Genomic DNA, 17,243 nt, shown 5'->3' with positions numbered 1-17,243 from the left:
TTCTGTATAGAAGAACTGGCAATTCTAAGATACAAAATAATTAAGCAAAAACAAAACAAAAAACTTGATAACTTTTTCATTAAGCTGAAGCAGCACTCTTTTCAAGTTGCGGCTAAATCATGGGTTCATAGTAACACCCACAATCTGTACTGACCTACTGTTTTCCACGGTTTAAGGAGTACTTTAACACATTTTTAAATTTTTAAACTTTGATTACCCATACTATAAATCAATACATAAATCTAAAATATTTTTCATTTTGCAGCTACCAAAATACTACATTTCTGAATTTGATTACCTCATTAGTTTTCAGAAAAATCAGTAAAACAGTATACAAATCCTTAAAAGAAGGTTATAATCAAAATTAATCTAAAAAATGCACTGTGCTTGGTATATGATGATTGCTGTAAAATATTTAACTTTATCTATATTTAGCTGGAGATGGGTATATAATGCAAATAAAAAAAACCAATTGCTTCTGTTTAAATTCCTCATAATGAAAGGACTCAGAGTATTATTTGAATGTATTTGTGTGTATAAAAAATGTTTGAAGCTGGTAGGACAGCAACATATTCCTTCCGTCCTACTTATACCTTGCCTAAAACAAATTACTAAAAGTTGTTTTCTGTTGCTCAAAATTTGAGTGGAACAAATATATAAAGATACTGCACTAAAGTAAAAATCAGTTTTGTGATATATCTGTCAGAAACCATTTAAAAAAAAACACAACCTTTTTACTCCTTCACTTGCTATACAAATCCCAAACTATATCATCTTATCATTTAATGTAACAGATAAATGCTTAAGAATATATATTTTTACCCTGATCTATACCCAAATATTTCCTAAAATGATTCTTTTACAGCAATTCTCACATGCCTTTAGTTGATTTATTTTTAAGATTGACAAGCATGTATTTTTTGAAATTTTGTACGTAAAACATGAACAAGGTGTGTGCGTATTCTGACATGTACCAAATTTACTTTTTTTTTTTTTTTTTTGAGTTACGTAGCTGCCTCAAAAAATCTGGACCAAAGGAAACAAGACAAGAAGGATGGTATTGTTTTTGAGGCAGTGCTTATGAATAACTAAAAGATACTCTAGACTGATAGAGTGTTCAAGCTTTTAATAGAGAGAATGTGAATATACATACATACAAATCTTAAGCCTCAAACCTTTAGAAACAAATAGCAGCAATAGTTCGTTGATGCTCATGAACATGCACTTCAAACATCAGATCCCTTATCCTGTATCATCTACGTTTGGGTTGGTTTGCTATTTTGTTGGTTGGGGAAAAGGAGAAAGGCAGAGGCAGAAAGGCTAGACATTTCTCCTTCTCCCCCCATTTTAACACTTAATTTTTCTAGAGGTACAGGGGTTCTTCAATTATCCTGAAGACATCTGGCCTTTACTCATCTACTGCGTTTTTTATGGGTAAAAGGAAGACCAGGATTTTAAAAGTCAGTTACATGCACTCTGCTTTTGAGTGGCCAAATCTTGAGATCGAATGCTTGCACACCTCAAAACTGCAGCACTCCAAGAAACTAATTGCAATTCAACACCTTGGGCTAAATTATTGCTTCACTTAAACAATAAGTGCACTCCAGTTTGTTACCTTTACAGTCAATTGGAACTTTGCCATTAATTTTAATAGGATCAGGATCAGGTCTTTGACTTTTTCTACATCAAAGAAAAATCTTTCACAGTCATTTTATTATAAATAATTAAAGCTGATTAGTAATAATAAGGTACCTTAACTGAAAAGGTAAACAGTGGAGACATTTATTATCAAAGTAAGAAAGGAAAATTAAAATAACCTGCAAACACTTTTGTATGTGCAATTCATCAGGAAATGTTGTAAAAGAACAAAAACAAATGTTGGCTCATTCCAGAGGTTCTTTGTCATCATTAATGTATTCAGGTTTTCACAGCTGAATTGCTGTACTTTGAAAAGGTTTTCATGAAAGGAAACTCAAATTCAACATTTAAACAAAGCTGTCAGGTTACCAAGATTCAAATTTGTTTATATGTCCAGAAAATGTTTGCTCCTTTTTAAAAAAACCCTCTAGGTTGGAAGTGTATTATTCCTCCGCTCTCAATTTGTAAACAACAGAAAATAAGCTTTTGTTAAGCAGCACATATTTATTTATTGGTTCCTGTGAAGCTGAAACCAGCAGTTAGAAACCTCTGTTCCAAAGTGGAGGTGAAACTACCTGGTATGGATATTTTACTTCATTACTAGTTCTGTTCCTCAAATTGATACAAATGGCCTCCTTCTGTCTCTGCCTGCCTGCCTGCCTGATCAGTGGAGCTAATTGTGGGAGCTGGGGAGATCTCCTCTATCTAGACGGAAGATACGCAGTTTGTAACCTGCTTAATTTGCCTTATGTCCTGGATAGCCCTCAGTATGTTGTTCATTAAAGTATCAGCTGTTTCGTTTGTAGCAGTGGCAACCTAAGCATAGGCCTATTTTTCTTTGTTAAAAGGCCAGATTGTCAATAAATAATACACATCTTAGGAGATAATTTCTTACCAGTTAGAGTAAGTATGACAGTACTTTATTCCTCTCCCCTCCACACCTCTTCTTAGTTTCACACTTGCATGGAACACAGTGACAGAGATAGCTAAGGTGGCTAAAGAATAAGGCTTATTAGTTAAACGGAAGCCTAAAATTGAAGCTTTGCAGTATTACTTGGCACTTAAATGAAAGTAGGCTGAACTCTTCAGCCTTCACTTTCTAAAACAGGGAATTGCAAATCTTTACAATGGTCCACATATATTTAGCAATCAGTTTCTAACAGAATCAAAACTGTGGCAGTTGACTGCTACTCTTAAAATGTCTTAGCATTTAGTCTCAGATATAGGGGGCTGTAACAGCAGCTAACTGCATACAATTTGCAGACTGCTTTTCTAAATTACAATCTCCTGTATACAGAGGCACAGGCAAACTCACACCATTAATTATTATCCTGCACCACTATTGCAGGCCTCGGCTAGAATTCTGATTTAGTAGTCTTTTATTATGGATACACAACTTTTTAAATTTTTTTTTAATTAAGAGAATCTGCCTTTTCCATATGTAGGATATATAGTCATTTGATGTATTTTGATTGTTGATTTATTTTGCATGGAAACACTTACTATGTGAGATATTTACCTGTACTAATCTTTATATTATATTTTGTTATCAAGTGTGAGTAAAATATTCAAAGAAAGATTTCATTCTCATCTTTAGCTTCCATATAACTTTCAATAATGAGGTAGTTTTAACATACTCTTAATTACTTTTACAAAGGTCATTAAAAAAGAAAAAGAATTCTTCTGTTTCAATTTAATTGTTCAACAGGTTCCCTATAGTTAAAATTGAAATTTCTGCTTGGTATTCTAAGGGCCTCTAAGCACATACAATTTAGTAAAAAAACAAAAACAAAAGATCTTTTTCATTCAACCTGCATCATCTGCTTTTATAGCACCTCGGTATAACAGGAATCAAGACGAGAGCCAAGTAGTTGAGCCTTAACCTAGATTACAGAACTGCTAGAAAAAGAACAAACAGAAACCCTGAAATCAGCGGTTCCCAAAGTAGGGTCACAAGGACTTCTGCATAGAACGATGAGGCTGACAGCGACTTATGCCAGTATTTGGAGTACCCTATAATTATTAGTATTCAGGCAAGGTTGTACCTGGAAAGAACTGCGAAGTCCCAGTTGACACAAATTAACAAAGGCAGGGCACCACTATCATTAGTGAGGGGGGCTTATTTGCACACACAGATTTAGAGTAAAACATTTAAAATTAAGGATTCAGAGTTCTTCTAGGTCAATAGACATTGCTGACCAGAAGGCCTTCTCCAATATCTGCCTTACAGTCCCATGAATGCAATTTCCCTACATGATGCTTGTGCCAGTAACCCATGCCCCATTACAGCCTCCAAACCGGAATTAATGTAATGTGCAACTCATGCAGAGCCACCACAAAAACTAGAACTACCAATTCCAGGGAGAAAAAATATATAAATAAAATCAAACTTTCCAAACCTGGAAACCCACAAGACTGTTACTCACATATGGTGCCACAGTTCAGGCCATTTAAAGTACTCCTGCAGTTCCTACACGTGAATTTGCAGCAAGGCAAAGGGTCTGCAGCCTGCAACTTGCTTTCAGTGAGCAGAGAGCATGGCGCGTCGATGCAGGCTACCGCCTGAGCTGACCAGCCACGAGCCAGCTCCAGCTGGGGGCCCACAGAGCTGGGTCACTGGGCTAATGCACCCTGTTGAACCGGTTGCTGAGAGCAGGATTCGTTTGGACACAGCGCCGTGCAACGTGTAAAGTTTTCAGGCCACAGCTGCTTTCACAGTGATCTGAAGAGCAGACCAGGCTGAGCGCCCTGTGGTTGGTTTGCACCACTCGGTACCGGTGTACACCCTGACAGAACTGGAACTTGAGCTCTTTGAAGCTATATTTATAGACACATATGACAAGGGGCATGCGTATAGTTTACACCTGTTTAACAGCAGCTCTGCAGTACAGTAATATCCTAAAATACTATAAATACCATCTTTAAAGGAAAAATGTGTGTCTAGTTCTGGCTATTTTCAGCCGATTTTCTGTTAAAGATATGTATTTTTAAACATACATAGTTCTTCAGTCACCTGATCACTCAGTAACAACACCTGTAATACAGAAAACGGAAGAGAAAATGAAGAGTCCTAAGGAAGGAGTTAGTGACAGGCCGAGTTAGCTCCAGGCATACAGCACTGCTCCCATAGCCTTTGTCACTACAATTCTGTTGCTGTTCAATTAAAAGCAAACTAAGCAGTAGTTATTATTAATAAATGAATATTAAAATGCTTGTTATGTTAGCATATGGTGTTTGAAGATGTAAAAAATATTCTTGCTTTTATTCATGCAATACAATGTGAACTAGACTGAGCACAGCTCTTTTCTCTTCTGTATACCTCTACCCTTTACGGCTGTGCCTTTAATGGAAAGGCCCAGCCCCAGAGGAGATGCACTACAGCCTTGCAGTGAGGAGCACTAGTAACAACCATGCTCCCTGGGCGAGATGAAACTTCCTACTTGAAGGGTAAAACTTAACAGTGAAGGAGACAGGGTTTTCTCAGGGCCTGGTGCAGGACCACAGTATTAAATCCCAAGAGCATTAAGAACAACCACAACCCTCAGCATATTCTGCTCCCAGTACAATGCAAAAACGTTCTCTGTTTCAATCCCGTCTTTTTAATGAAAACAAAAGTAGCATTGTCTTTCAATGGACTCTTAAAAATACAATGCTTTGTGTACATTTCCCTCCCTGGAGGGGAGATGACAGAGAGAACATACATTACGTGACACACGTGTTGTCATATAATGCGCTACAGAGGAATATTTGATATGAAATAAGGCTTCAAGAACTCAGACCTGTTCACTTCCCATTTCATCTGAAAGGACCTATTTGCTTTTTCAATTGCTTTTACCTAGGAATGTACTTCTCATACAAAGAGGTCTAGACCTCTATAGTTGTTTCCCTCTGCATGTGATCATAGAGACAACCTCTCAAAACAGACAGAGGTAGAGGCAAATGCCATACAGGCCAATCTGCGCTAGCACCCTCTCCCTGACAAAAGGGGTTTGTGAGGAGGGAAAAAAAAACCATAACACAGAATAGCTTACTGGCTGATTAGGAGCCAGCATCTTATAATTTTCTGACAGCAGAAATTCACTTGACCCCTGAATGAATGTAAAAGGGTGTACCCAAGAGCAAAATACTCCCATGGGAATTACATCTAACAGTTGGGGAACTTATTTGATAGCATGTTGGACCTGCTAGGTGCAGAGAAGGGAAGTTCTTATTTTATTTTTTTGCTCCCTGCTGCTTTCTACATGTTTTCTGTATAACAGTGATATCAATCAGGTACTTCAAACTACACCTAAAATATAATTCTTTGCAGTAGTACTTTCCACTGATCAGGGTTCACGAGGTTAACATCAGAATGGCAAAATCCTCCAAATAGGAGCAATGCAAGCATGCAGAACACTGTCAAAATGGAAATATGACTGTCCTCTTACCATCTCACGTATATTTTCATGGTAGCCTTGAGAATTGGGAGGGATGCTGTGATACGTATGAGGTGGACAACTGATCTATCTCAACTGGATTCATTTCAGTCATGCTCTGCAATAGTTATCTTCGTCCTTCCAGCTGTGTCACCCTTCTCTTCTCTCACGCGAGCTATAGCCTTAAAGCAAGAAACAAACTACCCAAAACACTCGCAACTCATTAAAGGTTTCTCCTTTTCTTTTTTTAAGAACAAAGAACACATTACATTTTTCTATGTGAAGTATGCTATTAAATAATAGCTTGTGCACTAATTAAAGCAAATGTAATTGTGAGAACACACTGACATTGTTAAAGTAAATTACCCAATTTGTTAATAGTTTCATTTCAAGTGACCCTAATTGTATTAATTGTGATATTGAGCAAATTAAATTGAAGAGTATTAAATGCATTGTTCCAGTGTGTCCTTAGAGGATCAACTTTCTCATCACATCAATGAAACAGGAATACTGCCTGCTGTGTTCTTCAAAACTTGTGTCAGAATGTGGCAAATGCTGTAACTTTGGAGTGAGAATTTACTGCAGCTCTGAAAGAGTTATACTGTTCCAATGTAGTATAAACCTCAAGACTGGAAATGAACAAAATAATGTCAGATGTAGTACAAGGTGAGAAAGTAGAAGAGCACAGTTTCTGAAATTTTTATAGAGTGTCCACTGGAGATAAGATCAATCTCCCTGATAAAGATCCCTATCTGAGAAGGAAAATACTGTTTGAATAAAATGAACAGTGCCATGAAGACTTTCAGAACAGAGAAAGTAGCAGGAAAACCCCAACTTATTATATTCAAAAGAAATCATAACAATGCACGCATACATAAAGGCATGCAAATTAAAATACAACTAGATCAGAAAGTTACAATCTAAAATAAAATTTTATTAAAAGAACTAAATCTTTCATTTGAAGTATCAGATTGCAAGTGTCATCCCAGTCTTAGATTTGTTATTTAAAAAAAACCATGAGTGCATGTGTGCAATGCACATTTGTTTTTCTTTCTTGAAAAAAATCAGACATAAGGAAAAGAACACAGGCCAAGTCAGCTCTCAGAGAAAGGCTGAAATACTATCTTATCTGTTTTTTTGGAATACTTGAAATATTAAAGGGGGAGGATAAAGATCTTGCCTATCGGTTAGCTAATAGCCTATCCTGAGTTTCGTAAAACTGTAAACGAGCACATTCTTATGACTCACCATAACTCAGGATTCAAATACCCTCAGTTACGTAAAAGTTTGGATTGCTATAAAGGCCCAGTTCTTTCTCCAAACAACAGTTATCTCATCTGTTGTGCTCTACTTCAGCTAGCTGTTCAGCTACCTAATTATCTCCTACCTAGCAATCGCAACATTAAATCCTGCAACTATTCCTAGTGAACTATGTCTTATTCTTCTCAGGCCACTTCTCCCAAATCTCAAGAATATTTTGAATTTTCTGTTTGTCCTCCATTGTACTTATAGCCTTGTCCCACATAAATCACGTACTCTTTCTGTATCTTCCCTGAGATTTTAAGAAAAGCACTGACTACTACGAGACTCAAGAAACACCTTTCTGGAATCCCATCCAATATATGCTTCCAAATCTGACAGCAAATGAATAAAATGCAGTCCATGCATACAGTTTTCCAACCATCTACATACACATTTAAAAGAAATCCGTGTTTTCCCAGATTTCCTTCCTTTTATGAGAATGTCTTGTGAGACAATATCAATACCTTAACTGGACATGACATCTCCTGGTTCTCCATGATCTCCATCATCTAAAACACTAAGTTTTAGTATCAGTTACACACACTCAAAATACAGTACTTCATGCAGGTTCACAAATCTGACTATGTCTATGATTAAACATTTATTTTCGTACTTATCAGTGATATGCTTTTTTTATTACCTCATATCAGTGAACATATCTATCATTTAGTCTCTAAGACAATACTTTAAACATTTAGCAGAACGTCAAAGAATAATTCAGATGTCTTGATACTCCACAATATTGTATAAAATATTTCCGACTTATGGACTGCCTCTCTCGCAAATTTCTATGATACACGACACAGATGGCTTGAAGACAGTACAAGATACCTCTGCTACAGTAAGGGCTACAAATTTTAACTAAGTAGATTCTGTATTAATCCTGAAACTTGAGGCTGAGTTGAAAAATGTTCAGTCTTGAAATATTGTAGCGAAGATGGTGAAATTCAGGAACATCCATTCCTAAATGCTTTTTGGCCTAGCCGGCCCAAAAATCAAATTATCCTCACTAAAATATTTATGCATTTATTTACATGCAGCTTTCAGCCACTGGATCTCATTATGCTTTCACTAAATTCAAGTGACTTCTACTCTGAGAGACCTTCTCTGTATGTAGGAAACAGTTCTGTCTTCCCCCCACCAACCACATCCTCTGATATTTTTAAGAGGAACTTAATATTTCTCTTTAATGGGACAGGGATTCATGCAATTTCCTAGTATCTCTCATAGGCATGGTGCACATATACTGGTAGAAAACTAGATAGGTTGATGAAATTAGGGCTACAGATATATATCATGGTACAAGTCAAGACAATTCTTCATCTAATCTATGGTTTGTTTCAACAACCAGACTCCTCATTTAGAAAACAGTGATGGCTTCTTTATTCTGAACTTCTAATACAGGCTGGATGGACAGGAATAATTGTATGCTTTGATGCCCAAAGACCCAACTCCATCTAAGCATATTATTTATCTAAAATGAAATAGCAAAACTTCAAAGACTTATTTGGGATTTATAAAGTTCCAAATTAAAATGCAGTAAGGGTTTCACAGCAAAAAGCTATGAAGATGAAATGGATGCTTTATATAAAATATTTACATAGAACATAAAAAACGTACCATAGTTGGTAACCTTTATGACTTGGGGAACCATGTATTTACATATCTTTATCTTCGCATGTGCGTATGTGTGTGTTGTGTATATATTTTTAACAGTTGACAGCTGTTTTAGAGCATACAGAGATGCCAAGCTGAATGAGGGTCTTGATTACTTCAAGATTAGCTATCTAAAGTTTCTATTCATTTTAAGTGTTGTTAGTGCGAAGAGTCATTAGTCACTTCCTTGTCTCATAGAACATCAGCATACATTTACATTGTTAATGAACATTTGGGGTAAATGAATTAATGGCACTTTTAAACATCAATTCAATACTAATAACTTTGTATGTCATAGAAATGTTAAGGTTGGGATAAAAATGAGAAACCTTTTCAGCCAAGGTAACTAATCGCTTCTGCGCACAATAAAGGGTAAAATTAATTTACGGTGTTTTTGTAACAGGGTAAAAATCCTGATTTGCCTTGAAACAGAGATGAGAGAATCACCAGTATTTATTTTTTAAAGAAAAAAAAAAAGAAGAAAAAGCTTATCTTTTTCTTGATTGGCGTAGACTAGAAGTCCTATTTCCTCTGGAAAATGGTTATTATTTTAGGTTATTACAAAAGAGTATTTTCAAATTCCTAAAAATATGCACAAAAATGCATTTAGTTAATCAAACTAAAATGGCTCGGTATCATTAAGATGTCAAGTGCAATAGAGGAGGAACACTGACCTGGAAAAGCTATTCTGGTTAATCTTCAGGTTTTAAAATACTTCCCGCAAGACGTTCATTGTCATTTTCTAACATTGAAAAAGCTTTATAAAGCAATGAAATAAAATTGAGAAAAAATATTAACTCAAAGGAGCACTGAAGTTGTACTGAGGTGTTTTAAAGCAAAATATCAGCTTCTCATAAACTGAAGTAATAAACCTGACTAAGCAAAACTTGGCATAGCTTTTTTAATAAGCACTAGTAGACAGAAGATTTATAGACAGATACACCCACACAGAATGGTTGATCTGCGTGAGGTACTTAGGAAATGTGACAAAGTTGTTCCAACTCTGTAATTTAAAATAAATTTTTTATTTTGCCCTCCTGGTACATGTGTTCAATGACTGGAAAATTACAGGTAGTTAAGGTGCCACTGTATATAACTGAGTACTTGAGAAATGTTTTCATGACAAGGATGAGGTTTCAAGCTTCTTGTTAAGCTTATCACTTTCTTCTAACCAACTACATTGTCACTACTAGCAAATAAACTGAAAAGACAAGGAGCACAGACAAAATTGCATTATGCAAGCAGTTTGTTCTCACTGTTCATTAGAGTCTTCTGAATACTGCATTTAATTAATTTACTTTGGGTTACAAAGTAATTTTTACCTTTAGAACCTATTCATTCTATCTCAACTTCCACTATATTTTTAAATAAGAATATAGGTGCTATTTCAAAGAAAAAAAAGGAAAAATCAACCTTTTTATTTCCATACTGTCATCCAGAATAACACACTGAACTTTATCATAGAAGAAAAAAAGAAAAAGCAAAACAGAAAAATCCCTAAAACCAAAGCAGTGTAAAAGAGTCCATCTTGAGAAAGCAACACAAAGCCATGCTGCATTTTAACGTTCTTATTCTGAAGTCGGTGTTTGGTTTTTGATTAAAGAAGAACGGCAGCACATTAAATATTTGGCTAACATTTCTTTCTGTAATTGAAAGTTCATTTTTCATGGTTTTCATTAGTGTCAGAGTGCTCTACACACACTCTGTGAATGTTCTTTAAGTTGCCCTGTTCAACTTCACTGAGAGAATTAAATAAATAATGACAGGTACAGTTATCAGAAGACACTTCTGTAAGGCTTCTAAGTACAAAGCACAGAAATACAAAACTCACCTTGCCCTGGCTTGTTCAAATAACTCTGCAAAGGATCAATGCCCATTTCTTGCTCCTCTGTTTGCAAGGGGTGACTGGTTTCAGACACAGAATGATACATATTGGCAGTAGTAATTTCCACTGAAGAGGATTTGTCTGGGGAGAAAAAGAAACAGAAAAAAACACTTGAGTGTTTCTTTAGCTGCTTTTCATTCACACAAGTCAAGAGCGAAAAATGCTCAAAACCTTTCGCTATTTTCCAGGCATAGCATCACCATTAGATGTCTAATAGCTGTACAATGGTGTTTCTATTCAAATATTTTAACATTTGGAGTCCTAAAGGATTGTTAGAGTACCTCTAACTATCACGCTGCAAGTAAAAATGTAAGGGAGGTTTTAAGGGACTGTGGGTTGGGGCAGGAGTACCTTTCTTTCTTTTTCTAACTTGTCCAGCTCTGCTTTTAGTCTGATCCCAGGGGATCTTTGGGGATGATGAAGGTGATGGAGCAAAGCTAAGCTGAGACCTGCCATCACCACCCTTCTGGACAGGGGTCCTTTCACCCTAGAACAACTTCCTCTTTTAAACACTTGTTTTTCAGGAACCATAAGCCAAGTATAAGACTACAGGCAGACGGATGCAAACACCCACGAAAAGGAAAGAATGAGACAATATTGACTGGTGTGCTGGATGATTTTGTTTTTTTCAACATTTACATTAGCTTTCTAGAGAGGGAAAATTAAGGTAGCATTTAAAGAAACAATCAGCTAGCTGAGCAAAGATTCTCCAAAAAGGAAGGGCAAAATGGAAGAAAGCATGCAGATGAAATCCCAGCAACTAGGTGACATGGGACTATCACCACAGGCTGACTGGAATTCAAAGCAGGATCTCATGAGTGAACAAGAACTATGCTAGAAGTGCACGTGAGGAGTCTTGAAGGCTAGAATTTGCTGCAATGAGCACGTGGATGCCAGCAGATGGGTGAAAAGCAGATGGTGTTATGGTCAGAGCAATAAAAAAGAAAAATGACCTTTTCAGTGCATTAACATCGTACAAGGGTATATTTGTCAAGACTGCATTTTGGCCATAACATAATTTATTAACAGCTTGAAAGAGATATAGGTAACTTGCAACATAGAAGAACTAAGCCAACAAAACAGGTTTGATCTGACCAATGACTGCCATGTCAGTTTTATGTATCACTTAGTACAAGTGCTTAGTTTACAAGTATTACTAACTTTCTAACTCCAGGAAAATTATATTTAAAAATGAAAACATTAAGACAAACACACAGAGGTAGATACACTTCAAGGATTGTTGTATTATCAGTTCAGAAATCACTTAAAATAATCATGCTTTGCTTTCATTCTTACAAGGCATGGCACTGACCATATGCTTTATGCCTTCAGTTGGCTGTCAATAAATTAAAGGGGATCAGGATTCTTGAGCCTTCTCAAGTTTTATATGCTATTCCTCTGCTTCATTGTCCTGCTAAGTTATGAGAAATACATAGGAAATAAAAAATGGGCCAGTTGGGCCACCATTAGGAACCTCTTTCAAACGGATACATCCAGACCATTTTGGAAAGGATGTTCTCTCAGCTGTATTCCCTGAGGCTTTGGTCCCTTACTTGCACCAGACCAGCATTTCTGAGGTGCTGAAGTGGTCTCACCTCTCTCTCATTGCTTTTTAGCTAGAACAGGCCATCTGAAGCTCCTGGGAACAAGCAGCCGGGAACTGAGCGAGGGTAGGACCGCCTGCTCTGGCAGCAGTACCAGCTCATGTGGAATTGCTGTAATCATGTAACCATGGCCCTCAGACGAAACACGCAAGTAAAACAGAATGGCCTTGAACGACTCTTTGTACTAACTCAGAACAGATGCATTATGAATGCAAGTACCCTTCATATGTTTCCTATGTAATTTTTCTACCATAATCATGCAAAATGCATGAATGGAAACTCAGAGAAAAACATTTATAGACTTGTTAGCCACTCAAATAACATCTCAATTTTTACCTGCACACTCTTATGGCTACATAATATAGAGACTTGTTTATGACTACCTGATATTTTAAGTAAATGAATGAAAAACTTAACAATAAATGTATCGAAAAAATGTACAGTGAGATGTTTATAGTTTTTTCCTGCTGGAATTTTAGTTGCTGCTCTGGTTCCCTGCTATACCTTTCCAATTTCCTTTGCAATTACCTTTCTATTGACCTTTTGATTTCATCTTCACAAAACTTAAAAGCTTCTTTGGAACTGTGCTGTCAGCTTTAACTTTTTACTGTTATGGACCTTCAGACATTGCTACATGATCTGAACAAGGGAAACCCCTGCATGCCTTTCAGACTGAGAGTCAAGTTCAAAATCATCTAACTAGCCTTTGCAGTTTTAGCAGCCACCACATAGTTAAGATGTGTTTTGGACTTTTATGTTAGCTATACATCAATAGCATGCTGTGAAAATAGCTCTAGTAAGTTTGTTCTTTTATACGGATATGGATATGTTCCATATTCACCTCCTCTTTTTTTTAAATACTTCCCAAATGCCATGTCTTTACAAAATATAAGAGGCATAATTTACTTCAGAGACTGTTAAGAGTAGTTTTAAACAGCTGAAGAGATTTACTTTGATATTCACACAGCTGATTTACTTGTTGACTTGTGTTTGTCTATTGATACATTTGATTAGCGTGGTTTAAAAAAATAATTATTAGTTTTATCACCCCTTAGTCTAAGCAATTTTCTCTGTAGTCTTATACTTAAGCTCTTCTCAGCTTTTCTAACAAACAGCAAAGAAAACTATTAAACAACTATGACTACTCTTGGGATCTTACTCTGAGAAAGATTAATTCTTTACAGGTTTCTGGTTGATTCGTAATGGCCTATAACATACTGTTCATATTAAATAAGATGCGATTTAACAACATTTTCCATGAGAAGCAATAAAAGTGTTATAAAGCCCTTCTGAAAATCCAAATATTAGATCATAAGACTCAATACTGGACATTTAGTTAAATCCTAGCATCTCAGCCAAAGCTAAAAGTGGCTCTGCTATCTACTCACAGTTTTCTTTTTTCCTCTCAAAAGATGAAGGGCTGAGGAAACTGAAGACCAGGCACCCCTCCCAGCACTGGGGGTTCTACTATTCTTTAATATACATGAAAAAGTAATTAATTCTGCATATCAAACATTAATCTAGTTTAGGAGAATGAGAAGAGACACTAATCCACCCTCAAGCCCAAGGAAAAGACAGGCATACAAACGCCTTGCTTGGCTACTCTCCTTCAGCATCAGAGCAGCGAGAGCCCTCTGCGCAGTAGGGGATGGACAAGACTCTCCATCTGCTCCAGGACTTCCTGACGCACGGCCCTCGTGCTGGCCTCAAAATCTCTGTTACATCTCCCCAGTGTCAGCATCACCGGTCAGCTTCTCATGCACCTATGTCTTGAATGAATCCAGTCTATTTCTGAGCAATAGCACAGGCGGCTAGTCCATACGTCACCAAAACCACCTAAATAAACGCCCCTGCCCTGCAACCACCAGAATCGCTGGTTCCTTCTCTGCCACTTCCCAGACAGCAGCCTGTTTTACCCAGGGCAACAACTGCCCTTGTGGAACCACACGGATGAAATTTAGCAGCGATCCCAGGTTGCAACAAGCTCGCCCACACACAACTGACTGATAACAGAGCCATAACAGCTACCAGAAAGATGATGTTTCCTGTTAAATCATTTCCCTATCTGTGACCTTTCAGTCCAGGTTCTCAATGGAGACCATCAAAAATCATTCAAAAGACAAGCTTACAGACTCAAATACAGCACTCTACTTGATATTAAAAGGACTCTATGGAAATACTGGTTTCTAACTCATACTCTTCCTCCCATGAGCTTCTCCATATTCCATAGGTGATAAATTATCTACCTCTCCTTCCATTAGGAAAAACCCATGTTACTAACATCCTCTTACTGTTCAGCAGGGATCACTGACCTGTTTCTTAGATGGTCTGATTAGCATATCTATTTAAATGCAGACAGCATTTTTTGTTCTCAGCGAGAATTTAGCTTGCAAGTTTGCTGTTTGTTTTGGACCCGAAGAGGTTTGTGCGCCTGAGAGTTTGGCCATTTTTTGCCTTCTATTGTCGTTGGTCTAATACATGGTATTACTTCTACCTCTTCTTGCCCTGTGATAGTTGTCCTTACACAGTCATGCCTTCATCAACATTACCATTCTTCCTGTATAAGAATCTTTACGTTTGGAACGCAAAAAACCCCCCAAAAAAACAAAAAAGGGCAAAACATTAAAAATGAAAACCACTCCTTCGCCAGACTGTCAGTGACAACAGTCTCAACATAGCCATACTTCATTTTCATTTACTATGCATAAATTGTATCATACTAGCCAGAAATACAAGACAAAATTAAAAGTCAAAGTTGCATATGCTCCTATCGTTAGACGAAGTGCCAGTGAAGTACCAGTGAAGTCTGGACTACAGTTGGGCAAAGCATAGCAAAACCTATATATTACACAAACATAAGAAGACACCATTATAACAAAACTGTATGAAAAAGCAGAGTCTCATGTAATAGAAACGGGTTATAATAAACATTCAATCAGAAGCTGAAAAGTTCAAAATAAAAATAAACTTCATACACAGTTCTATCAGCAGTAAAACTATTCACTACCACAGCTAGAGCAATTTGCAAGACTACCCTAACCTCAAAAGTTTTGATAAATTTAAAATCAATATTTCATAAATAAAACACAGCACAGTCTGAACATGAATACTGTACCTTATTTCAAGTCATCAGACACTCATTTACTTAACTCTTCACTTATAACAGGTATTGAAAATGAATAATCAATACTCAAAGAAGCAGTTTATAGATAAACATTGTTTCAAAAATAGTTACTATATGATTTTAATTAAAAAAGCTTTAAAAACAAAACATATGAAACATTTCCCTTAATCATGAGTGTTAATATAGATCTTTTAAAATGGTTTATTCAAACTATGAGCAAAAAAGATATAAAATCAATGTTTAAAACATGAAGTGTATTCATATTGTTTGGGTAACACTACAAAATATAATCAGTCTCACAAAGAATATGTAGAAAGTGTAACTAACTAGTTAGAATTAGGCAATTCTGACCTTTTACAATGCCCACAAAGGCAGAAACTGGTTTCCCTCTCTATCCTTTCCCTAGTGGTGAAATGAAATGAGAGGAATTGTAGGCATGAAGGTGCACGTAAGACCAGGGTAGAAGAATTCCACAAATGCATCTTGAGAGCACTCTTAGGGAAAGTAAGTTTGTTGGAAAGATGTACTGTCAAGACTGCAAGATTATTTGAACAATCTTTAAAGTATATTCCTAAATACTTGCCCGCCCCACTCTTGCTCTCTGACATCCTCTTATGCCACAAACAATCAGGTAAAAAAGCAAAATACTGTTATCTTTATGCTTAAAGAAATGAAAAAAAGAACCTTCTATCTTCAAGGAAAAAGCTGAACAATATTCTTTACTCTTGGGTAGGCTAAGAATGATAATCAATATGTATCAGTCCAGCAAAGCTACTGGAATATGACATTTCGGAAAACTTTGGAAGTGTACTGAAGTATTTAAATAATACTTTGCATTCATTCTATTAGACTGTATCATCTGCCTCCTCCAAATCATCTTTGGGTCTTTATTTTATGTCATATAGCAAAGTTTACCATTTTAATTACTTAAATAGATGACAAGTAGAGGAAATACTTGTTTAGCTAAGTGAAAAATTAGCTGCCCTGTGAAGTCAAATCGATTAAAATGACCTGACTAAAAACAAGTGTCTGATGTGGTAATGGTCTTATGCATTTTTTTTTAAGTTTGACAGCATCATGTTATGAGGGTTCACAATTGTGCCCCTCATTTGCAGTTTATGAAGTAATCAAGCATGTTAGCACAGAGAAGTGAGGATTCTCCAGAATGCAAAAACATTCTAAAGTAGATCCTTATTAAGTATGAGGAGAATAAGCATGGCATTGTGTCTAAAGGAATCAAGCACAGGCTTGCAGAGGATCTAGAAACAGTTCCAAACTTGGGTTTATTTCTTTGGCCAAATCTCCTAGGCCTTAGAAAATCCCTCTTAAATTATGAAAAAAAAAAAAAAGTCACCCTTTCTTTGAACGGAGTGCTGTGTAGGAGACAGTGCTGAGTGCTCAGCATGAACTTCCGGAAATCAGGACCATTTGATATGTTTCAAGTTGGATACTTAATTAGTAAGACAGTCATTAATAGGCATTTTTGAAAAAGCTGTTCCAACCTCTGTTATTCCTTAGCAAAAAATTAAAAAGTGAAGTGATTTTTACTCAGGTGAAATGGGCCAACTCTGCCACACTGCAAAGCTTTTCTGCCTCCCTTCACTTGATCCCACCTCTTA

The 17,243-nt window shown here is 36.5% G+C and overlaps 1 protein-coding gene across 1 annotated transcript in view; it reads right to left on the bottom strand.

Moving 5' to 3' along the window:
• TBC1D5 (TBC1 domain family member 5) overlaps positions 1 to 17,243 on the bottom strand; it is a 322,079-nt gene that overhangs the window by 185,204 nt on the left and 119,632 nt on the right. Inside the window, exon 3 of the mRNA XM_026103718.2 lies at positions 10,843 to 10,977. Coding sequence (XP_025959503.1) covers positions 10,843 to 10,942 — 100 coding nt within the window. The 5' untranslated portion in view covers positions 10,943 to 10,977. The remainder of the gene's footprint in view (positions 1 to 10,842; positions 10,978 to 17,243) is intronic.

This window comes from Dromaius novaehollandiae, chromosome 2 (genome assembly GCF_036370855.1).
Source record: "Dromaius novaehollandiae isolate bDroNov1 chromosome 2, bDroNov1.hap1, whole genome shotgun sequence".
Taxonomy (NCBI): Eukaryota; Metazoa; Chordata; class Aves; order Casuariiformes; family Dromaiidae; genus Dromaius; species Dromaius novaehollandiae.
This window is presented reverse-complemented; position numbering and strand designations above follow the sequence as displayed.